This window comes from Drosophila sulfurigaster, chromosome 2R (genome assembly GCF_023558435.1).
Source record: "Drosophila sulfurigaster albostrigata strain 15112-1811.04 chromosome 2R, ASM2355843v2, whole genome shotgun sequence".
In the NCBI taxonomy this organism is placed as follows: domain Eukaryota; kingdom Metazoa; phylum Arthropoda; class Insecta; order Diptera; family Drosophilidae; genus Drosophila; species Drosophila sulfurigaster.
Window position 1 is genome coordinate 35,946,085 of NC_084882.1, and position 25,044 is coordinate 35,971,128.

A 25,044-nucleotide genomic window follows, 5' to 3' on the forward strand; every position below is an offset into this window, starting at 1 on the left:
TTATTGTGGATATCTGAACATAACTTTAAAATTATCATTATTATCATTCGTTTTGCGGAGGTGAGCAAAAAACTAAAACACAATAATAACAAGTGATATCATATATCTTATAGTCTTTGAGCTGTTTATATACAGACAGACTGCAATGGCCCTATTATCACAGCATTTGATGATTTTTAATTATTAGGAATACATACTTCATGTATTCGGATGTACTCCTTTCTGACTGCTATATATAGTTTGAGATGTCAGAAAGTCATACACTTATTAAAATAATAAGAATATATTTTCCTATCTTCTCATTTTATTATTTCTGATCAATAAATTATGGAGCTTAAGACTGTCGGTAGACCTTCAGCTATGAATGGGTTATCAATGCATTTCAGATTCGTTAAAAGAAGATTACTAGATAAAAATAAAGTAATGGGAAAGTATATATAAAACTTACTTTAATATGCATTTCATATCTGATAATATGCTGAATAAATCGTATAGTTTTTATCTACTTTGCTGATTGTGACAACATCAGACTTTAGGTCGAATTTTGCAAGGAACGTTGTGAATGTTCCCTAGCCAGTGCGATTGATAAAATTCTTTTTTTGAAGTATTTTTTTAGAATGAGTCCTTATTTCAGAAATATTTTTAGGACCACAGTGTTCTCACTTATAATGTTATTAAAATTTATATGATGTTATTTTGTCTACTTAAGCATAACTTATAGACATATTTTAAAACTTAGGCGGGGTTGCACTTTTATATAAATACCTTAATTTGTATACACTAGCTGCTCCTATATCTGTTCGTTATGCCATCGCCAAATCCTTCGGACAACTAACATTTCATTAAAAATAACAAGCTATTAAAATGCCAAACTTTTGAGAAACGGCTTTTGTGAAGAACATATGCTTTTTTCAACTGACGCACAAAGCGATATTTGCGTCTATACTTATTGTGAGCGTAATAAACCGGAACAAAAGCTTTAAGTACTAACTTATTTTGGAAAACCCAATTTTGCTCCAAACAAAAATATGTAATATATGCTGTAAGAAAATGTCAGCAACCCGTTGTGCATTGCCGAAAAGTTCTTTCACGGCCAACAGTTGAGTAAATATTAAATGATTCTATTACATATTGAGACAGCTGTCGAGACTTACAATTTAGTATGTGAGCTGAGTATATAAAGATCAAGTCGGGTTACAGCTAATCATACTTGGTCATCGATTCAGTGTGAACATGAAGGCCCTAACATTAATTCTGAGCTGTGTTATCCTGGCTGTTTGTCTGGTGCAGCAGGCACAAGGTACCAGCTCGTCAACATCTACGACGACGACAACAACAACAACAACGACGACAGAATCTTCTTCGGATACCACAACTACTACTGAATCTTCTAGTGACACCACCACCACCGCTTCAAGCTCCAGTTCCAGCTCTAGCTCTAGCTCTAGCGCTGCTGCCAAAGCTCTTCGGCGGTTGAGAAGGCAGCTGAGACGTCTGAGGCGTTTGCAACGTCTGAGGGCCGCCAGAGAGAAGAGGAGAATCCGCAGACTGAGGGCTCTCGTGAAGAGAAGGCGCGCAAACAGAGGCTAGACGGTACTACCAGGAGAAGGATTGTGTTGAGAGCTAAACAAAGTCACTTGTTCTTGTACCAATAAACAATGATTGCAGCATTAATTTGTTAAGTTTATAATTTTTGTAGCCACTACTAGTTGAGTAGAAAGGTATTTTATTCTACTATTTTTTGGAGTTGTAAGCAGATCATGTCGTTCATGAAATGCTCATACTTGAAAAAAAAAACTGATTGCAGTTTAAAGTCATGACATTCTGGAATATTTTGAATTACATGGTATATTTTGCATGTGACAGTATTACGGTATATTTTAACGAGAATACAGCACTATTTTGATTTTTATAGAGGGTATTAAAACTTTGAACCTCCATACAATGTAGCTAACAGGCAGAAGAAGTCATCACCGACTCCATAAAGCATTTACATATATGTATTTCAGATCAGCGTCAGCATTCCAGACAATACAGCCAAGTCGTTTTTTTCTTTGGCTGTCTGATCGTAAGAAATAGAGGATTTCACAAAGTGTAAGATATAGAGCTATTTAATGTTTTTTGACAGCATTGAGATTTTCGCCCCGCAAAACGAAAAATAAAATCAAATAGAAAGTGTAATTTTAAAACTTCAATTAAAACTAGAATCTTAATGATCCTGATACAAATTATAGAATTCATGAGAAAAACAAGTAAGAAGCTACAGTCAAGAGTGCTCGACTGTGAGTTACCCGCTAACCATTTTGAATAAAACCAAAATACTGCGGTAATATTCTCAAAATATACCAAAATAATATGCCACAAATATACTTAAAAACTAACTAAATTTTCAAGAATCACAATTACTATAGCTATTATTGTATATACCAAAATTCTCTAGCTTTAAAATTACGCTAGTTATTCGATTTTTGTTGATTTGCGGGGGCGGAAGTTGGCGTGGCAAAAATTTTAAACAAACTTGATCTGCGTGCAAACATAACAAATGCTATCGAAAAAAATTAGATCTCTATCTCTTATAGTCTCTGAGATCCAGTGTTCCATGCGAACAGACGGACAGCCAGACAGACGGACATGGCTAGATCGTCTCGGCTGTTGACGATGATCAAGAATATGTGTAGATGATGCCTCCTTCTACCTGTTACATACATTTCCTGCCGGCATAAAGTTATATGTAATACCCTTCTAACCTATGGGTAGCTGGTATAAAAACAGTTTCTGCTGTCGGGTTTCAGTTGTTTTGACAATTTGATAGATTTAGCAATTTATGGTATATTTTGATTAATGCAGTGTATAGATATATTAATTATAACCTTCTATATTGTTAAGTATTTTCTCAGTATATTAATTTGGTATATTTTTACTCCAATTCCGCAATAATTATTTCTTATGGAAAATGGGTAACTGGTATTTCACAGTCGAGCACACTCGACTATAGCTTTCTTATTTATTTTTAATTGACGTCCAAAGATATTTTGCGTCTACGCGTTGTAGCAAATTATTGTGATCCTAATAAACCAGAACAAAACATTACGTACTAACTAATTTTGGAAAATCCAATTTTATTGAAAACAAAAATAAGTATGTAAAATAAGTTGTGAGAAAGACTGCTTCCCATTGTGCATTAACGAAAAATTCTTTGACGGCCGACAGTTGAGTAAATATTAAATGATTCTATTACATATTGAGACAGCTGTCGAGACTTACAATTTAGTATGTGAGCTGAGTATATAAAGATCAAGTCGGGTTACAGCTAATCATACTTGGTCATCGATTCAGTGTGAACATGAAGGCCCTAACATTAATTCTGAGCTGTGTTATCCTGGCTGTTTGTCTGGTGCAGCAGGCACAAGGTACCAGCTCGTCAACATCTACGACGACGACAACAACAACAACAACGACGACAGAATCTTCTTCGGATACCACAACTACTACTGAATCTTCTAGTGACACCACCACCACCGCTTCAAGCTCCAGTTCCAGCTCTAGCTCTAGCTCTAGCGCTGCTGCCAAAGCTCTTCGGCGGTTGAGAAGGCAGCTGAGACGTCTGAGGCGTTTGCAACGTCTGAGGGCAGCCAGAGAGAAGAGGAGAATCCGCAGGCTGAAGGCTCTCGTGAAGAGAAGGCGCGCAAACAGAGGCTAGACGGTACTACCAGGAGAAGGATTGTGTTGAGAGCTAAACAAAGTCACTTTTTCTTGTACCAATAAACAATGATTGCAGCATTAATTTGTTAACTTCAAATTTTTATATCAACTGGGGGGTGTTAATTTTATATGAGGAAAAAATGACTGCAGCTTAAATTCATGGCAATCTCGTATATTTTGTGGATAATATGTATTTTGTATGTGGCAGTATTTAATGTATAATTTGGTATTTTTACGGTGCATGGATTGTAATGATAATACTGCACTATTTTGATAGTTTAACCCTATAAAGTAAATACATATATTATTGATCAGCGTCAACAGCCGAAAGGATATACCGGTGTCATTTTTCACCTGTCTGTCTTTCCATATACAAAACTGGATCTCAGAAAAAATAGGCATTTCTTATTGTTGCATGCAGATAAAAAAATATGAAAGAGCAAGCGGAATTTAAAAGTTAGAATCGCAATTTATGATACTTACAATCATAACTACAATTCTTATGATTCAAATAAAAATAATATTATTATTGCAAAATAAAAAAACGACTGTTGCAGTGGGGTCTATTCTATGGAACACCTTGAATGTGGTAGTATGTATATATACTAACTATTGCCTTCGGTATATTTTGGTATTTTTTCGGTAAATCCATTTGTTCCTTGGCTTCGTTGACAATCTAGTATATTTTGTACTCTATGTATTACTTTGAATGTAGTAGTATATAGATATACCAATTAAAGCATTGGGTATATTTCAGTATTTTTTAGTAAATTCATTCGGTATATTTTTAGAATAATACTTCAATATTTGGTATGGTATGATGGCATCTCATTGGCGACTGTGCTCGACTATAGTAATTTTACTTAACAACAAGTAAGAACGACTTTCAAGGCGGAGTTTAGACCGGAACACAAATCTTACGTACTGACTCGATTTGGAAAACCCCATCTATTTGCTGACGAAGATATGTAAAATTAGTTATGAGAAACTGACTTCTCATTGTACATTACCAAAAAGATCTTTCACGGTCGACAGTTGAGTAAATATTAAATGATTCTATTACATATTGAGACAGCTGTCGAGACTTACAATTTAGTATGTGAGCTGGGTATATAAAGATGAAGTCAGATTACAGCTAATCATACTTGGTCATCGATTCAGTGTGAACATGAAGGCCCTAACATTAATTCTGAGCTGTGTTATCCTGGCTGTTTGTCTGGTGCAGCAGGCACAAGGTACCAGCTCATCAACAAGTACGACGACGACAACAACAACAACAACGACGACAGAATCTTCTTCGGATACCACAACTACTACTGAATCTTCTAGTGACACCACCACCACCGCTTCAAGCTCCAGTTCCAGCTCTAGCTCTAGTTCTAGCGCTGCTGCCAAGGCTCTTCGGCGGTTGAGAAGGCAGCTGAGACGTCTGAGGCGTTTGCAACGTCTGAGGGCCGCCAGAGAGAAAAGGAGAATCCGCAGACTGAGGGCTCTCGTGAAGAGAAGGCGCGCAAACAGAGGCTAGACGGTACTACCAGGAGAAGGATTGTGTGGAGAACTAAACAAAATCACTTGTTCTTGTACCAATAAACAATGATTGCAGCATTAATTTGTGAACTTGAAATATTAATACCCGCAAGGAAGAGAGGAATATATTTTTATTTTTTCCTCTACAAGTTTTCTTAGTGTTGCTGATCAGATGATTCAGGAAATAATTTTATACGAGAAAAACTAGCGTTATCTTAAATGCATGACAATTTCGTATATTTGGTATAACATGGAATATTTTTCATGTGGCAGTATTCATGGTATATTTCAGTATTTTTACGGCATACTAATTTTAACGATAGACTTCCACTGATTTTCATTTTATACCCGTGACCCATAGGGTATATGGGTATTAAAACTCTGCACCTCAAGAAAATGTATGTAACCGGCAGAAGGAGTTATCTTTGACCCCATAAAATATATATATTCTTGATCAGCGTCAACAGCCGAATCGACATGGCGTCATTTGTCATTTGTCGTATGATACACTGGATCTCATCAACTATAAGCATTTGTTAATGTTGCTCGTAGATAAACGAAAATATAAACAAGTAAGAAAGTTACTGTCTAGTATGCTTGACTGTGAGATACCCGCTACCCATTTTTAATAAGGGCAAAATATTGCGGTATTATTTTCAAAATATACCGAAAATACTAAAAATATACCTAATGGTATGTTTGGTATATCGATACAGCACACCATTCAAAATACTATACCATAGACGGCACAATGTATCAGATTGTCAGCCAAAGCAACTAAGACCTCTAGTAAGTAGACGTTTTTGCTCATACAAAAGTATTTTATCTGATCGCAATCAAATTTTCAGGACTCATAAATACTATACTAATTATTGTATATACCAAAATTCTAACTTAAAAATTACGCTTGTTATTGGAATTTTTGATTTGCGGGGGCGGAAGTGGGCGTGGTACAAATTTGAAACAAACTTGATCTGCGTTCAAACATAACAAGTGCTGTCGAAAAACAAATATACATAGCTCTATCTCTTATAGTCTCTGAGATCCAGTTTTTCATACGGACAGACACACAGACGGACATGGCTAGATCGTCTCGGCTGTTGACGCTGATCAAGAATATATATACTTTATAGGGTCGGAGATGCGTCCTTCTACCTGTTGCATACATTTCCTGCCGGCACAAAGCTATAATACCCTTCTGCATTCATTTAAAAGTTTGAATCGCGATTAGTAGTTACAATCATAACTACAGTTTTTATGATTTAGATAATAATTATGGTAAAAAATGTCTGCCAAAGTTGGTTCTGTGTACTCTATGAAAATAGATTGTGAGAAAATTATAGCTTCTCGTTGTAAATTACCCAAAAGAAATTTCACGGCCAACAGTTGAGTAAATATTAAATGATTCTATTACATATTGAGACAGCTGTCGAGACTTACAATTTAGTATGTGGGCTGGGTATATAAAGATCAAGTCAGATTACAGCTAATCATACTTGGTCATCGATTCAGTGTGAACATGAAGGCCCTAACATTAATTCTGAGCTGTGTTATCCTGGCTGTTTGTCTGGTGCAGCAGGCACAAGGTACCAGCTCGTCAACAAGTACGACGACGACGACAACAACAACAACGACGACAGAATCTTCTTCGGATACCACAACTACTACTGAATCTTCTAGTGACACCACCACCACCGCTTCAAGCTCCAGTTCCAGCTCTAGCTCTAGTTCTAGCTCTGCTGCCAAGGCTCTTCGGCGGCTGAGAAGGCAGCTGAGACGTCTGAGGCGTTTGCAACGTCTGAGGGCCGCCAGAGAGAAAAGGAGAATCCGCAAGCTGAAGGCTCTTCTGAAGAGAAGGCGCGCAAACAGAGGCTAGACGGTACTACCAGGAGAAGGATTGTGTTGAGAGCTAAACAAAATCATTTGTTCCTGTACCAATAAACAATGATTTCAGCAATAATTTGTTATCTTGAAATGTTTATAACCGATACCACTAGAGTATAAGGTTATTATTAGTCTCTACCCATCTGTCCGTCTTTCTGTCTGTCCTGCAATATATCTGTCTGCCTGTCCGTCTGTTCGTATGAAACACTAGATTTCTTTAAGTGAAAAAGCAAATAAATTGTTGATTGCAATAAACATTGCTTCTGACCCGGCGAATCTTAAGGAATCCAATCGAATCGATACATACAACTGCAGTACACAACGTCTGCTGCTGTCGGGTCTTAATTCCTTTGGAATACAATTACTTAGTACTCTATGCAACATTTTGAATGTAGTAATATAAAAGTATATCAAGATACCTAATATTATATATCCTTAGACATATTTAATTTTTTCTCAGAAAATCATTTTGGTATCTTATAACTTTTTTAGAACAAAATCTCGTTTCACTGTAATGAACGTTTTCTTTCTATGTAAACATATATTAAATTTTAGTTAGGAGTTAAGTTGCAATAATTTCCAAACTATATTTTCACTTGCGTTGCACTTTGGTATTAATATCTTTATTTTTATATACTTAATATTTTTAACTCTCTCTAGCTTTGCTGTTATGCCAACGCTAAATCCTTCAAGCAACTAAAATTCAAGAAAACAAACATTCTATTCAAATGACAAAATTATATGACTTCTTAGCCTTCTTTTACCTTTTTAAAAAAGACACATGCTTTAATTTAAATGATGCTCAAAGCGCTTTGTTGCAAATCATAATGGGCCTTAATTAGCATAACAAAAGCCTTATTGCAAACGAAACTTTGCAAAAATATATTATGTGAAAATGGCAACAACCCGTTTTGCAGTTGAGCAAATATTAAATGACTCTAATGACAGGTTCTTAGAGATTATTATGACAGCTGCAGCGATTTTCAATTTCGTATGCGGTCTGCCTATATAAAGCGCAGGACAGATTGCAACAAATCATACCTGGTCATCGATTCAGTGTGAACATGAAGGCCCTAACAATAATTCTGAGCTGTGTTATCCTGGCAGTTTGTCTGGTGCAGCACGCAGGAGGTACTAGTAGCACGTCAACAAGTACGTCGACAACGACAACAACAACAACCACGGAATCTTCCTCCGACACCACAACTACTGAATCGTCTAGTGACACTACCAGCACCACTTCACGCTCCAGTTCCAGCTCTAGCTCTAGTTCTAGCGCTGCTGCCAAGGCTCTTCGGCGGTTGAGAAGGCAGCTGAGACGTCTGAGGCGTTTGCAACGTCTGAGGGCCGCCAGAGAGAAGAGGAAACTCCGCAGTCTCCGCAGGGCTCTCATAAAGAAAAAGCGAGAAGACAGAGACTAGATGGTACAACCTGGAAAAGGATTGCGTTGAGAGTTAAACAAAATCCTTTCTTCTTATAACAATAAACATTGAATGCAGCATTAATTTGATAACTTGAAATGTTTATACCCACTACTAGTAGAGTAGAAAGGTATTTTTACTTTTTTTTTACAAGGTTTGTTAATGTTGAATGCATATCAAGTCACTCAAGAAATACTTTTATATGAGATAAACTGACTGCAGCTTAAATTCATGTTAATCTCGTATATTTTGAATTACATGGTATATTTTGTTATGATATATTTAAGTATTTTTACGGTGCATTCATTTTAAAGATAATACTGCATTGTTTTACTTTCTAACCTTCCCCCATAGAGTAGAAGGGTATTATACCCTATTATTATACCTCCAGAAAATGTGCCTAACCTGAATAAGAAGCCATCTTTGACCCTATAAAGTAAACACATATGTATGTTCTTGATCACCATCAACATGGCGATGTCGTTTTGTAGTCTATATGTCTGTCTGGTGCGTAGAATCAGAACTGCAATCTTTACGATTTAGATACAAATTTAGAAGTTTCATAAAAATGTAAAAAATTTTACTGCAGTCTGCTCTTTGGTTTTGTTGACGATGTGATATATTTTGTACATTTTGGTATGCTTTGGAAGTCATAATATACTGATACTGCTAGCCTTTGCTATATTTCAGTACCTTTTCGGTATATTAATTCAGTATATTTTGGAATAATACCCCAACATTTGGTATTGTGTAGTAGTATCTCACAGTCGAGTGTGCTCGAGTGTAGCTGTCTTACTTTCTGTTAGTTGACTTTGAAAGCGATGTTTACGTCTACGTCGGATCACAAATTTCACGTACTGATTTGATTTGGAAAATCCAATCTATTTGCTGACGAAAATATGTAAAATTAGTTATGAGAAACTGACCTCCCATTGTACATTACCAAAAAGATCTTTCACGGTCGACAGTTGAGTAAATATTAAATGATTCTATTACATATTGAGACAGCTGTCGAGACTTACAATTTAGTATGTGAGCTGGGTATATAAAGATCAGATAAATTAATAGCTAATCATACTTGGTCATCGATTCAGTGTGAACATGAAGGCCCTAACATTAATTCTGAGCTGTGTTATCCTGGCTGTTTGTCTGGTGCAGCAGGCACAAGGTACCAGCTCGTCAACAAGTACGACGACGACAACAACAACAACAACGACGACAGAATCTTCTTCGGATACCACAACTACTACTGAATCTTCTAGTGACACCACCACCACCGCTTCAAGCTCCAGTTCCAGCTCTAGCTCTAGTTCTAGCGCTGCTGCCAAAGCTCTTCGGCGGCTGAGAAGGCAGCTGAGACGTCTGAGGCGTTTGCAACGTCTGAGGGCAGCCAGAGAGAAGAGGAGAATCCGCAGACTGAGGGCTCTCGTGAAGAGAAGGCGCGCAAACAGAGGCTAGACGATACTACCAGGAAAAGGATTGTGTTGAGAGCTAAACAAAATCACTTGTTCTTGTACCAATAAACAATGATTTCAGCATTAATTTGTTAACTTGAAATGTTTAGAGCCGATATCAGGTTATTATTAGCCTCTACCCATCGCTCCGTCTGTCTGTCCTTTAGTATATCTGTCTGTCTGTCCGTCCGTCTCTTCGTATGAAACACTAATAATATTAATGAAACAAACAAGTAAGAAAGCTACAGTCGAGTTAACTCGTTTGTGAGATACCCGCTACCCATTTTGAATAAAATAAATATATTTTGCGGTATTTTTCTCAAAATACACCGAATATACTACAAAAATACTAAAATATATCAACTGATATATTTGATATATCGATATAGTATTCAAAATATACCATAGGCGGCACAATATACCAGATTGTCAGCCAAAGCAACTAAGACCTCTATTTTTTTAATAGCTTCGACAATTTTTATCTGATCGCAACCAAATTTTCAGGAATCATAAGTACTCTAGTAATTATAGTATATATCGCAACTATAGCTTTAAAATTACTCTTGTTATTCGATTTTTTTCTCTTATAGTCTCTGAGATCCAGTGTTTCATACGGACGGACGGACAGACGGACAGAGACACAGACACACAGATGGACAGACGGACATGGCTAGATCGTCTCGGCTGTTAACGCTGATCAAGAATATATATACTTTATAGGGTCGGAGATGCCTCCTTCTATCTGTTACATACATTTCCTGTCGGCACAAAGTTATAATACCCTATGGGTAGCGGGTATAAAGATTTTTCGACAGCACTTGTTATTGTTGCTAGGATATCAAGGTTGTTTCAAATTTTTGCTAATACCACTTCTAACCCCGAAAATTATAAGGAATCGAATCTATACATGCAATTATAACCACAATATTTATGATACTGAAAATTTGGTTGCAATGAGATAAAAGTTGTACATGTTATTTAAAAAAAGCAATGGTGTATTTCAAAATGCAGCTCGGCATTCGGATTTTAGTTGCTTGGGCTGACAATCTGGTATATATTTTTCTCTATGATATGTATATTTTGAATATAATATTGCATCGAGAGTACAAAAACAAGTTAAAAACTCTGTAATTTCGTTATTTCTGTCAAATACGAAACAATGAAATTATTTTGATCTTTAAGAGATATTCTGGTATAGTTTGTACCTCATGCTAGTTTTTGAATGTAGTATTATATTTATATATATAATATAGCCTTATACATTTCTTATTATTTTATCAGAAAATCAAATTGAAAGCTTCCTGTATTTTCTAACTTATTTAGATTTATTCATTATTTATTTAAGATTTATTTAAAATCCAAACTATTTCATACTAGTTTTTGTAATTAAAGTTTTCTTTCTATGTAAACATATATTACATTTCAATTAGGAATCAAGTGACCATAATTACCAAACTATAATTTCGCCTGCGTTGCACTTTGGTATTAATACCATTATTTTTGTATACTTGATATTCTTAAACTGCTTCGAGTTTTGCTGTTATGCCAACACTAAATCCTTCAAACAACTAAAATTTCAAGAAAAATAACAAGCTATTAAAATGACAAAATTATATGACTTCCCAGCCTTCTTTTACCTTTGTGAAAGAGACACGTGCTTTCATTTAAATGACGCTCAAAGCGCTTTGTTGCAAATTATAATGAGCCTTAAGTGCCATAACAAAAGCTTTCATACTAACTTATTTTGGAAAAACCAGCGTTATTGCAAACGAAACTTTGCAAAAATATTATGTGAAAATGGCAACAACCCGTTTTGCATTGCCAAAAAGTTCTTTCACGGCCAACAGTTGGGCAAATATTAAATGACTCTATTGAGGAGTTCTTAGAGATTATTATGACAGGTGCAGCGATTTTCAATTCCGTATGCGGTCTGCCTATATAAAGCTCAGGACAGATTGCAACAAATCATACCTGGTCATTGATTCAGTGTGAACATGAAGGCCCTAACATTAGTTCTGAGTTGTGTTATCCTGGCAGTTTGTCTGGTGCAGCACGCAGGAGGCGCCAGCACGGCAGTATCTACGACGACAACGACAACAACAACAACAACTACCACGGAATCTTCCTCTTCATCCGACACCACAACTACTGAATCGTCTAGTGACACCACCAGCACCACTTCAAGCTCCAGCTCCAGTTCTAGCTCCAGCTCTTCTAGCTCTTCCGCAGCAATTAAACGGTTGAGAAGGAGGCTGAAGCGTCTCAGACGTTTGAGTCGTCTGAGGTTGGCCAGAGAGAAGAGGAGGTACAACAGGCTTTTGGCTGCCGAAAGGAGAAGGCTAGCTAGGAGAACAAGTGGTACCAGGAGCGGTTCTTCCAGGAGGAGCGGTACCTCTAGGAGAAGCGGTACCTCCAGGAGAAGCGGTACTACCAGGAGAAGGATTGTATTGTGAACTTAAGGATGTCGAACATTTAAATATGAAGCAATAAACATTGAATGCAGCATAAAATTATCATCTTGATATGATTAAGCCAGCTACCCGTAGAAGGGTATTATACTTCTGTCCAATCAGTTAATGTAGGAACACCTAGATTTAATGAACTGTTAAAGATAGAGATACATTTTTTTGACAACTCTTGGTATTATTGCACGCAAATAGAGTTTGTTTTTAGATTAATTTTCTTCTCTACGATGGCCTTCTGTGTAAAATAAAAATGCTGCTACCTGCTCCATTCTACGGAGTCTTAAAATCGTATATGGATAGACGCGAGTTCAAGGTCAGAGTTAGAGACTCATATTCTTCAACATGCCAAATGGACCTGGAGTCCCGCAGGGTAGTGTTTTAGGACCTCTGCTGTACTCCCTATACACCTATGACCTACCCATCCCAATGGGTTTATGGAAGATCCCTCCAAGGCTCTCATTGCAACTTATGTGGACGACATTGCGGTATTATACAACTCTCCAAGCAGCGTAGAAGCTGCAAACGGACTCCAAGGATACCTGGATAGCTTGGCAGCTTGGTGCAGAAGGTGGAATCTGAAGGTTAATTCCACAAAAACAGTTAACCCGTGTTTTACGCTGAAAAGATTAATCTCATCCACTCCAGCTTTTCACTTCGAAGGCGTGACACTGGAACAACCTACCTCTGCAAAATATCTTGGTATCGTTCTAGACAAGAGACTCACTTTTGCGCCACATTTAAAAGCTGTCACCAAGAACTGTGGCCAAAGGCTACAGAAATTGCGCTGGCTGCTCAACAAAAGAATCAAAATGTCTCTTCGAGCAAAAAGAGCAGTATACGTGCATTGCATAGTGCCAATCTGGATATATGGAATGCAGATTTGGGGGATTGCTGCCAAATCAAACTACAAGCGCATCCAAGTACTGCAGAATAGGATGTTACGGCGAATTACAAGCTGCCCTTGGTACGTGAGAGGATACACCCTACACCGCGATTTGGAAATACATTCTGTAGAGGAGCAGATTGGCAGACCCACAAGCCGATATAGCGATAGGTTGCTAACTCATAAAAACAGACTCGCTAGGAGACTACTACCAGCTAGACCGTTGAGGCGATTGAAGCGTCAAGGGCTCGCCAAAACGTTCACCCAATAGTAAACTTCTCAGAAACACCTTAAACTAATATGAGGTTTGGCCCAAACATAAACATTTCTTTTACCTGTGTTGTTATAGTACTATTTTGTTCTTGCTGTACTGGTTCGATACTTAAATAAAGAAGCTAATTAAAAAAATAATTTCTTCTCTTTCTTCCGTCCACGCAAATAAGACTTCCGTTGCGGTTTTTAACGCAATTATAAGAACAATCTTGATACCTGAAAATTTGGTTGCTTTTAGATAAGCACTTAAGAGAGTTATTCATGATATACTGAACTGCAGAGGCTTAATACTTTTGGTTGAAAATTTAGTATATTCTTGAATCCATGGTATCTTGTATATTTTATATTCCATGGTATATTTTACATGGAGTAGTATATTGGAAATATAGATTATGGTATATTTCAGGATTTTTTTTGGTATACTAAGTTTTGTATATCTAGTTAAACACTGTTTCGCTTCTTTGAAATGGCGTAGCGGGTATATCAAAGGCAAGCGAGCCTCTTCGTTTTTGGTATTCGTATTTGTTATTTTAATTTTGAATATGTTATTATTCTTTTGTGATAAATATTTACATATATATAAAGTGTGCTTTTATTAACTAATTCTTTTCAAACGACAACCTCGTGTGACACTTTGTTATATGTACCATTATTATTAAGTTGTTTTTTGGCGGCCTCTTATTTAAGTCATGCCATTGCAAACTCCATCAAAGAAATATAATTTAAAAGAATAAGCCTAAATAACACAGTTCGTTCTGTGACGTCACAGTCTACCGCTGGTTTGGCGAACACATATGTTTTAGTTTAAAAATAGGTATAAAAACAAATAATGTTTGCATACTCGACTTGTGGCAAATTTTAACGAGCCTAATATGAGGGAACAAAAGATTTTCATTCTAAATAATTTAGGAAAACCCAGAAACATCAAAATATGCAAAATACGGAATGGAAAATTGGCACTAACCGGTAGTCCAAAAGTTCTTTTACGGACAACAGTTGAGTAAATATTAAATGGCTCTATTGAAGGCTACATTATTATGACAGCTGCAGAAATTTGAAATTTAAAATTTCGCAAGTGAGCTGGCTATATAAAGAACAGGTCAACTTGCAGCTAATCATACTTGGTCATCCACTAAGCGGGAATATGAGGGCTTTAACGTTAGTTCTGAGTTGTGTTATCCTGGCTGTTTGTCTGGTGCAGCACGCAGGAGGCGCCAGCACGGCAGTATCTACGACAACAACGACAACAACAACAACAACCACGGAATCCTCCTCCGACACTACAACCACTACTGAATCTTCTAGTGACACAACCACCACCACTTCAAGCTCCAGCTCTAGCTCTAGCTCCAGCTCTTCTAGCTCCTCTTCCGCAGCACTTAAACGGTTGAGAAGGAGGCTGAAGCGTCTCAGACGTTTGGAACGTCTCAGGGCCGCCCGTGAGAAAAGGAGAATCCGCAGGCTTTTGGCTGCCGAAAGGAGAAGGCTCGCTAGGAGATCAACTGGTACCAGGAGAGAAGGTACTAGGAGAAGGAATTAAAGATATCGAACTTTTGAATATGAACCAATAAACATTAAGTGCAGCAATAATTTGTCAGTTTTTAATGGTGTGCTACTGAGAGGAATAACTATTAGTTATTAATTAATAACTTGGCAGTTATTTACAAAATAATTTTGTGTACAAATATGGTAAAACAGTTTTCTGGCGCAGGGGTGTAATGTCTTTGGTATATTCCTATAGCAATTATACCATTTGGTATATTTCAATGTATTTTGGTATATTATCTTGATACTATATATATGTTATATTATATATATTTATTTTTGGTATATTATTTTGTCACACACGCACCAAAAAATATACCAAAAATGTACTGAAAGAATTATTTGGTATATTGATTGAAAAATATACCATATTCTAAATTTACATTTTAATGTAAATGTGATATCAATATACCAAAGATTATATTTCGTATATTTTTCATATAATTATGGTATCTCTTGCTTTCTAAGTCAACTTGGTTTTTCTAAAGCTTGTCTCACAGCTTCTAGTTTTTTACGTTATGCCATTGTAAAATTTTTAAAACTAATACCAAATGCCAAAAGTAACTTCCTTTTAAATGACGAAGTTCATTACGTCAGAAGACTATCCAGAACACGTACGTCATTGTTTTATTGACGTTCAAAATATTGTTTACTTTAGTACTTTGTGCCTGTATATGTTTAGCATATTTCAAAACAAATGGTTCTATTTTTAGTCCAATTGCACATTAAATATTGTATGTGAAAATAGCAGCTCTTATTCTATTATTTTGCGATGCGCATTATTTGAAAGTTCTTTGACGTCCAACAGTTGAGTAAATATAAAAGAGCATTCACTCGACCTCGAAAGTTGCTTGAACTATGTAAAGCGAAGAATATTTTACCACTACAATTATTTTATAATAATATGTTTGTTAATTGTATATTATTGTAACAGCTGCAGAAATTTTGATTTTTCACTAGCTATATAAAGATGAGGTTCAATTTTAGCAAATCACATCTGGTCATCGATTCAGCTTGAGTATGAGAGTCCTAACGCTAATTCTGGGCTGTGTTATCCTGGCAGTTTGTGTGGTGCAGCACGCAGGAGGCGCCAGCACGTCAACATCTACGACGACGACAACAACAACAACGACAGAAGCCACAACCTCCACAACCACGGACTCATCAGATACAACCAGCACCACTACGAGCTCTGCTGCAGCTCAGGCCCGGCTCAGACAACAGCTACTTAAACTGAAGCTATTGATTAGTTTGAGGGCCGCCAAAAAGAAAGCAACTGCCAAGCGTAAGGCTGCTGCCAAGCGTAAAGCTGCTGCCAAGAAAAGGCCGCCAGGAGAAGGTGGTCATCGATTCAGCTTGAGTATGAGAGTCCTAACGCTAATTCTGGGCTGTGTTATCCTGGCAGTTTATGTGGTGCAGCACGCCGGAGGCGCCAGCACGTCAACATCTACGACGACGACAACAACAACGACTGAAGCCACAACCTCCACAACCACGGACTCATCAGATACAACCAGCACCACTACGAGCTCTGCTGCAGCTCAGGCCCGGCTCAGACAACAGCTACTTAAACTGAAGCTATTGATTAGTTTGAGGGCCGCCAAAAAGAAAGCAACTGCCAAGCGTAAGGCTGCTGCCAAGCGTAAAGCTGCTGCCAAGAAAAAGGCCGCCAGGAGAAGGGCAGCCAGGAGAAGAGCAAATGTTTCCACCCGATCGGGAGCTTCCAGGAGATCGTCTTCTTCTAGAAGATCAGGTGCAAGAAGGAGAAGGAATCGCAGAGGTTAACTAAAATGAATTCATTCTTAAGTATGTTAACATTTAAACCAATTAACATTAATTGCCTTTTCAAATTCTCAAATTTTGCTATTTGAAAGCAGCTTCATCGTTAAAATCTTTTCTTTAAATACAAAATTATATTGGACTTAACAAAACAGCATGAAGTACAAAATATACCATAGTGTACAAAATATACCATAGAGTACAAAATATACCATAGTGTACAAAATATACCAAGGTGTTTTATTTATATAAAATTGAAGTTTTCTAAGTATTTCATGCGATCGCAAAGTTACACTTTTCTTTATTGGTTTCTTCATTTGCTTCGACAGTAGGAACACATCTAAAATTATTTACCTACTCTTATTATGCATATGATCCGACACATATGGTTTAGTTTAATTGACGTTCAAAGTCGTGATTACAAAGGCTTTTCATGTTAGCAAATTTTGAAAAGCTTAGCCTTGTTGTCAATCACATTTTGCCTTAACCTTGAAAGTCGCTTGTAGCGGCTATTAACAAAATAATATTTTATGACTAGACCTAATATATAATAATATAATTGTTACATTAAGTATATTATTTTGACAGCTGCAGAAATTTAAATTTCTGCCTATATAATGAATTGGTTCAAATGCAAAAAATCACATCTGGTCATCGATTCAGCTTGAGTATGAGAGTCCTAACGACAATTTTGAGCTGTGTTATCCTGGCCATTTGTCTGGTTAAGCATGCCGAAGGTACCTCTACGACTTCAACAACAACTACAACGACAACTACAACAACGACTGAAGACACAACTTCCACAACCACGGATTTATCTGATACCACCAGCACCACTACGAGCTCTGAAGCAGATTTGGCTCGTCTGAAAAGAAAGCTAGCTCGACTGAAGCGATTGGCGCGTCTGAGGGCAGCTAGAAGGAAATGAATTGCTGCCAAGCGTAAGGCTGCTAGCAGCCAGGAGAGAAGCTGCTTCCACGAGATCAGCTACTTCCAGCAGATTCAGGTGTTTCGAGGGGATCCTCAACTTAGATCCATTGCAACAGAAAGAAGGAATCGTAGAGGTTAAACGTATACCATAAAGTACTCAAAAATAGAACATTAAATACATTATCATGCCTAATTTTACTACCTGAAAGCACCACTAATAATAATAATTAAAATATACCCACTAATAAAGAAATATATAGAAATTACATTTGGTCTAACAATATACCATTGTTGAATACCATAAAGCAATACTAATTATTTCTATGTAAGCTGCAGGCGAGTGTGATTGACTGTTGGATACCCGCTACTCATTTTGAATAAAAGCAACATAGCGCTGTATTAATTTTAAAATATACCAAATTCATATACCACAAAAATCTTAAAATATACTAACGGCTGTTTTAAGTATATTGTTACAGAACTGCAGTATTACATTGAGTGCAAAATATACCAGATTGTCAGCCAAAGCAACTAAGACCCGTAGGAAGTAATAACTCTAAGAACTCCTATAATTTTAATCTGATCGCAATCAAATTTTCAGGAATCATAAAGACTATAGTTAATACTGTATGTACACAAAAAAAGCTTAAAAATTACGTTTATTATTCGATTTTTATCGATTTTGCAAAAATATTAAAATAATGACTGCCAGAGAAAATGGTATCTCAATCTACTACAGTCTCTGAGACCTAAGTGCTCATATGGGCGGACAGACAGACAGACGAACAGAGGGACAGAGGGGCGTGGCTATACTGGCTGAGACGAGTTCAGAATATATACTCTATAGGGTCGGAGATGACTCCTTCTTCGTGCTGGCACAAAGTTATTATACCCTATAGGTAGCTGGTATAATTATTTTAGTGTATAAATAAAAATTAATTTCTCACAAATTAAACAAAATGGAGTTCTTTTCTGTTCTGTTGCATGCCCTCTAAATTTGTTAGAATTTTAACCTGACATTTAGCATTTTACCTACTTTTATAATGTGTCTGAGCAGACACATCTGGTTTCGCTTAATTCACGTTCAAAGTCGTGATTGTGTCTGCGAAATATAAAGAGAGACAAAGGCCTTTCATGCTATCTAATTTAAAAAAAAAAAACTTAGCCTTGTTGTTAGTCACATTTTGCAATGAAAATTGAGTAAAAATAGAAGCTCCTTGTTTCCTTTTTGTGTTGTGCATTGTCCCAAAGTTCTTTCACGGTCAGCAGTTGAGTAAATATTGAAACGTTCCATTGAAGGGCATTCGCTCACACTCGAGTGACGCTCACAATAGAAGTGTGACGCATGATCATATATCTAAATTTAGTTATTAGCTGACTATCTATAAAAAGAACAGCTCAAATTTCAGCTAATCACACTTGGACATCAACTCAACTTGAACATGAGAATCCTAACGATAATTGTGGGCTGTGTTATCCTGGCCAGTTGCTTGGATAATGTCTCTACGACGTCATCTTCAGTATCAACGACGACAACGTCATCGACGACGACAACTACTGAATCTAGCACTTCCACTTCCACAGAATCGTCTGCAGATTCAGATTCAGATTCATCAACCAGCACCGCAACCAGCACAAGCACCACAACCGCCTCCAGTTCTAGCTCTAGCTCCAGCTCCAGCTCAAGCGCTTTGGCTGCTGCTGTGGCAAAGTTGAAGAGCAGGCTTGCTAAACTGAAGAAACTGCAACGTCTTAAGGCAGCCAGAAGGAAGAGGATAGCTGCCAAGAAAAGGGCTGCTGCCAGGAAAAGAGCGGCAGCCAACAGGAGGAATCGCAGAGGTTAACTCAAGTGCTTTTTCAATTGTGAAAAGAGTGAATATTATGATGTAGCTAAAGGCCAAAAAAAATGTAAGATATATTTATACAAATAAAAACAAAAAGTGAAATAGAAATTCTTGAAGAAATGCGTGCAAGTAAATCAGGGACAAGCTTAAGCTTTATATTTTAATTGATTTGTATTTGGAATTTGACACTTATATTTAAAATAGTCCAAAGGTGGATATCCTATGAACAAATGCTTCGAAGGTGAAAAGCTTAGACTTATTATTGGAATAAAAAAATCATATTTAAAGGCATTTAAGCAATGCTCTGAAGGTAAAATTTCTAGACATATGTATAATTGGAATTTAAAAATCATATTTAAGGACAGTGAAAAAAGCACCGAAGATGAAAATCGTAGACTTTTATTTGGAATTAAAAAATCATAAATGATCCAAAAGTGGAAATCCTAGACTTTTAAATGGAATTTGAAAATCACATTTAAGGACACTCAAGAAAAGCACCGAGAGTTCGAAGCTGTGGGGAAATAACAATTCTCACAACATCGAGGAAGAGGCCGACTTGAATTGGGCATCTTTGCAAGGCCTTGGTATCAATGGTTAGAGAAGAGTCAAAAGTTGAAGCAAAGATAAAGACAACAAGCGGCATAAAGTAAAACATGAGTAAAAGTAACTGATGCACAAGCGGGTTAATGTTTTAGGGTTAGAGGTTTAAGGGTTAGGGATTCAGGACTGAGGACTCAGGATTCGGGATGCGAGTTTAGGGATTCAAGCTGAGCTGCGGGCGCTGTAAATTTTTATTTCAAATCACGTTGAGTGACACAGGACAAGAAACTTAATCAGCGATGTTAACGATGTGAGACGGAATGGCAGAATGTTAGAATGGTTGCCTGACTCCGACTGTGTTCCCTATAAAAAGGGGAGTCTGCTGTGTTCCGGGTCGCGTTGCCGTATTTTTTCTAATTCATATGCGTTTCAAGTTTTAATTACGTGGTGCAAAAAACGAGAGAGAGAGAGAGAGTGAGAATAGACGAGTAGCTGCCGGGCTGGCAGGACGTCTGCTGGAGTTGGCTTGACTGACAGCCGAGCAGAATGAAGCAGGCAGAAGGCGGCGGCGACGTTGCACCAACATGAAAATAACAAAATACGCCCAATCAGCGCAGCAAGAACGGAAGCACACACACAGTGAGCTGAAGATACAGATACAGAAGCAGATACAGATACAGATACAGCACACAGATGGCACAGGCACAAAAAAGGCGAAAAAATTAAGTAGCGAAATCAGCGGGCGAAACAAAACAAAAAAAAAAAAGAAGCAAACAAACAACAGCTTCAAGACTGACTGAGTGGATATTTTGAAGTGCCAAATACCCTGTAAGTGAAATGAACTTGAAGATACAATTGCTTTAGAGTATCTTTGATTAAAATGAAAAATGCAGAAGGCAGCAAAAAATGCAATTCTAATTCTGAGCTGCCTGTTGCACTTCTCTTTCAAACTCTTTGCAGCATACCTTGCTGTGGCACTTTAATGATTAAACAGTATGAAAAAGTTACGAGTGGCATGAACTGGAAACCAAGAGAAGAGAGAAGAACACAAGTATAACAGGATAAAGGCGTTGCATGCCAAGGATTATCAGCAGCAAAGGATGGGTGGGATGGGGGAGGACAGAATGGAAAAAGAAAAATGGTAGCACGCAAAATTGTGAACTCACTTGACGTGGCTCATTCTGGTTGAGCTGCCATCGCCCTCCAGGAGCAGCAGAGAGAGAGAGATGGGAAGGAGACGTAGAAGAGAAGCTCACCCGATGCCAAACGGCATGACAACGTCGTTTGGCGATGACGGCAATGCTTCTGTTCGCTATGAGGAACAAATCAGCAACAGCAACAGCAACAGGAACAAAACGCACAAGATTTTTCGCTAACAGCATAAATATGCACAAGGCAGATGGCAGCTGGCAGTCGAAAGATGGCAGATGGCGGCATCCCAATGATGATGGGGGCATCCCAAAGATGGCAACAGCAGCTGTTGCCACACACACATCTGCGATCGGCAAGCGTGCGTGTTGCCACAGTCCCGAAAAAAGGAAAAGAATGTGGCATACAAATTTGTTAGTAAGTAATTAACAATTACAATGATGCGATGGCAAAGCTTAACTGCTTGGTCAGAGTTTCAGCATGCTTGAATGCCCAACGCAGAACTTGATTGACCGTCAGCTGCTATCAAAATGAAACCTCTTGTTTCCCTATCTGTCTGCCTGTCCGTTTGTCTGTCTGTCTGTCTGCGGCTGTGGTTGTTGGTTGTGCAATGTGCGAATAGGCTCGTCAATTTATTTCCCTTTTTTATGCCCGAATAAATACTCAATTTGTGCTTTGCTTTACCAACAATTTTCAATTTGCTGTAACTATTACGCCCATAATGGGGCCATCGATGCAAGCTGCCCTTATTTTACCAAATATTTCATCGATTGGCCAAGGTATTTTTACACATTTGCCGTGTGAGGACTTAAAGTATTAGCCAGGCTTAAATTCGATTACAAATTTCATTGAAAATGTGGAAATTATTACAAAAATAAAAGATTAATTAGAATTATTATTGTCACAGTATTTTCTATTCTTCTTCAACTTATTCTTCTTATTATTATTTATATAATTCCCCAAAATTTCAGCTTGATTGCTCTATAAACACCTGAGTTACCATCTAAAGATCATCCCTTAGTCGCATACCCAAATTCATCTTCTCCATTTTTTGTGTAATTTTGTAATTTTCATAAAAATTTAATATTTTTCTAAATGGCTTTATCTCTCGCTCACCATCAGAAACAATTCTATTGTTAATTTGTTGAGTGTGTTGTAATATTTAATTATATTTGCGGCACAACGCAAGCAATGAAAGGGAGGCAGAGACAGAGAAGAAAAGAGACGCACGTAGCTCATACAAAAAAGTTTGCCATTGAAAAATCTTGGGGCAAAAAAAATCCCTAATTAAACAGTTTGTCAGTAATGCAAATAAACTTTGTTAAACTTTTGCCGTACCGCCGACAACTTGTCGCTTTGGCTCCGGCTCTGGCTCCGACTCCAGCACAATAAAGAAGAATTTTCGCCTTGCCTTCGCTTTGCTCCTCTCGCTGTTTGCCTTTGTTGCTTATTATTTTCACTTTTTGGTCAAACACACAAAAATGTAATTATTAAAAAATTATGCTAAACACGCAATAAAAAAGTTGCTAAGTAAAAAATTAACAAAAAAATACAAAAAAAGCGAAAACGAGCAAACGGATGAAAAGCGAAAAAATGTATTTTTAAAAGCCAAACGGTCAGTCGTCAGGTTTATTCTTTTTTTTTTGTATTTCTGCGTTGCTCGCATAGACGCAGAAAAAAAAAACGAAAAGAAAACGACAACAAGAAGAGCGAAAAAAAGAACAAAAAATTAACAATTGTTAATTTGAAAATTGCACACAAATGCGTAATGTGAAAGTTTTTGCGTTCGCCGGACTTCGCAGTTGGACTTGGACTTGGCTGCTTCCTTGGGCCACTTGTTAAGTGTTAATGAAATAATTATGCCAACTTTTGCCAGCCACCATTCTCTGGCAAAACGACTTCTATATAAATACATACATATAGATGTAAGTAGATCCACAAATATATATATATAAGTATGTGTGTGTGTGTGTGAATAAATGTCCTGGGGGCAAGAACCCCTCGAGCCACTTCAGTTTTATTGTGGCGCACATGAAGTGTGAGTGAGTTTTGGGCAATGTTCAGTTTTAATACCCGCAACCCACATGGTAGAAGGGTATTATAGCCTGATATACATTTTGGCATATTTCAGTATTTTTTTCGGTATACTTTTATGGTATATTTTAATAGTTTGATAAGGTCTACCTATACGATAAAAGGGAATTATTACCAGATAAACATTACGGTATAATTTAGTATTTTTTGGTATATTGATTTGAAAGATATCAATGACATTAGTTTTCAATTTCAATAGTTTTTTAAATTCTACCTATAGGAAGAAGGGTATTTATCACCAGGAACACATTTTAGTATATTTTAGTATTATTTGTGTATTATTTTCGTATATTTTACATTTTTAATAATTTAAGAAGATCTATCCTTAGGGAAGAAGGGTATTATCACCAGATAAATATTTCGGTATATTTCAGTATATATATTGGTATATTTTAAAAATAATAGTATTCAAGTTTGATACATTTTAATACGCGACAGCCATAGGACAGAAGACCATATTTCAGTATTTTTTCGGTATATAATTTTAATATATGTAAGCTATATTACCGCACTGTTTTGCTTTGCTTGATAGCGGGTAGCAGGTATCTCAAAGTCGAGCACTCTCGACTGTAGTATGCTTACTTCTGCTTCCCCTCATTGTTTTTTCTCTTTTCTTTATAATTCGATAAACTGCCCTTTAAAGACGCAAAGGACAACAATGAGGGCGACCTGCTGAGGCTGCGCCTAAAAGCAGGCAATGCTTTTGTTTGTTGTTACTTGCGAGGCCGTCTAAGCCGCTTAATTACAATGAGTTGGGCCTAAGGGGCGACCCTGTTGTTGTTGCTGCTGTTGTGGGTTAGAGGGGCCTGCGTAGGCGTGTTTACTTAAGACGCGAAAATGTGATTAACAAGTGTGAAAAGCCGCGCTCCACTCTTGATTTTTTTTCATTTAATTTTATTATTCGCGTTTTCCTGTGTCTTCTTGTTGCAAGTTTTTGCCAGGCGGAAGTTTCGCTTTTGCTCGAATAACTTTAATTGATTTACTGAGTGTGTGTGTGCTAGTGTGTGTGTGTATGTGTGGTGTGCGTGTATTCAATTACTTAAAAATGGCTTGCCAAAGTGTCGAGGAGTTTGACTTAAAAATTAGCGCAAGTTTTTGGGGCCCCACAATGCTGCATGGACAAAGTTGGGCTGACAACAAAGTTTTCTTCTTTAATTCATTTTTTGTGTTTTTTTTGGTGGCGTGGCCCGAACACCACATGCATCATTATCAAGCCGAATGACAGGTGTGCGCATGCCAATTTGAGCAGCTCTAATTGAATTTAGTAAACTATATATACTTTATATATATCTCTATCTCCCATTCGGCTTTTGTGTGTGTTTCCCTGCTGTCTGCACTCGATTGTCGACTGTGTCTTTGGCCAGGAAACTTTCACGCTGTCATTGTAATACACACCTTATCCAGACAGAGATAGAGAGACAGACTTGCCTTCAACGGCGGTTCATTGTTTCCTTGTCGCTGCAGGCAGCGTGTCGTGCAAATCCCAGGCAAGTTGTTGCCACGCCTCCCCCGCCTCCCTCCCCGCTGTGGCAGGCTGATGCCGCCAAACAATTA

At 37.4% G+C, this 25,044-nt stretch overlaps 7 protein-coding genes across 7 annotated transcripts; all 7 read left to right on the top strand.

The window, feature by feature from the left end:
- Nucleotides 1–1,233: 1,233 nt before the first annotated feature.
- LOC133836839 (protein new-glue 1-like) lies at nt 1,234–1,590 on the top strand. The gene has a single exon (XM_062267427.1). The coding sequence runs from the start codon at nt 1,234–1,236 to the stop codon at nt 1,588–1,590; it is 357 nt and encodes a 118-aa protein (XP_062123411.1).
- A 1,753-nt stretch (nt 1,591–3,343) lies between these two features.
- LOC133836840 (protein new-glue 1-like) lies at nt 3,344–3,700 on the top strand. The gene has a single exon (XM_062267428.1). It carries the CDS (start codon nt 3,344–3,346, stop codon nt 3,698–3,700), a length of 357 nt encoding a protein of 118 aa, XP_062123412.1.
- Nucleotides 3,701–4,870: 1,170 nt separating this feature from the next.
- LOC133836841 (protein new-glue 1-like) lies at nt 4,871–5,227 on the top strand. Its single transcript, XM_062267429.1, has one exon. It carries the CDS (start codon nt 4,871–4,873, stop codon nt 5,225–5,227), a length of 357 nt encoding a protein of 118 aa, XP_062123413.1.
- A 1,521-nt stretch (nt 5,228–6,748) lies between these two features.
- On the top strand, nt 6,749–7,105 carry LOC133836842 (protein new-glue 1-like). The gene has a single exon (XM_062267430.1). The coding sequence runs from the start codon at nt 6,749–6,751 to the stop codon at nt 7,103–7,105; it is 357 nt and encodes a 118-aa protein (XP_062123414.1).
- Nucleotides 7,106–8,177: 1,072 nt separating this feature from the next.
- LOC133836843 (putative uncharacterized protein DDB_G0271974) lies at nt 8,178–8,534 on the top strand. Its single transcript, XM_062267431.1, has one exon. It carries the CDS (start codon nt 8,178–8,180, stop codon nt 8,532–8,534), a length of 357 nt encoding a protein of 118 aa, XP_062123415.1.
- A 1,101-nt stretch (nt 8,535–9,635) lies between these two features.
- Nucleotides 9,636–9,992, top strand: LOC133836845 (protein new-glue 1-like). Its single transcript, XM_062267432.1, has one exon. It carries the CDS (start codon nt 9,636–9,638, stop codon nt 9,990–9,992), a length of 357 nt encoding a protein of 118 aa, XP_062123416.1.
- Nucleotides 9,993–14,753: 4,761 nt separating this feature from the next.
- On the top strand, nt 14,754–16,939 carry LOC133836846 (uncharacterized). The gene is made up of 2 exons (XM_062267433.1): nt 14,754–15,048; nt 16,218–16,939. The coding sequence occupies exons 1-2, from the start codon at nt 14,754–14,756 to the stop codon at nt 16,937–16,939; spliced, it is 1,017 nt and encodes a 338-aa protein (XP_062123417.1).
- The last annotated feature ends 8,105 nt before the right edge of the window (nt 16,940–25,044 follow it).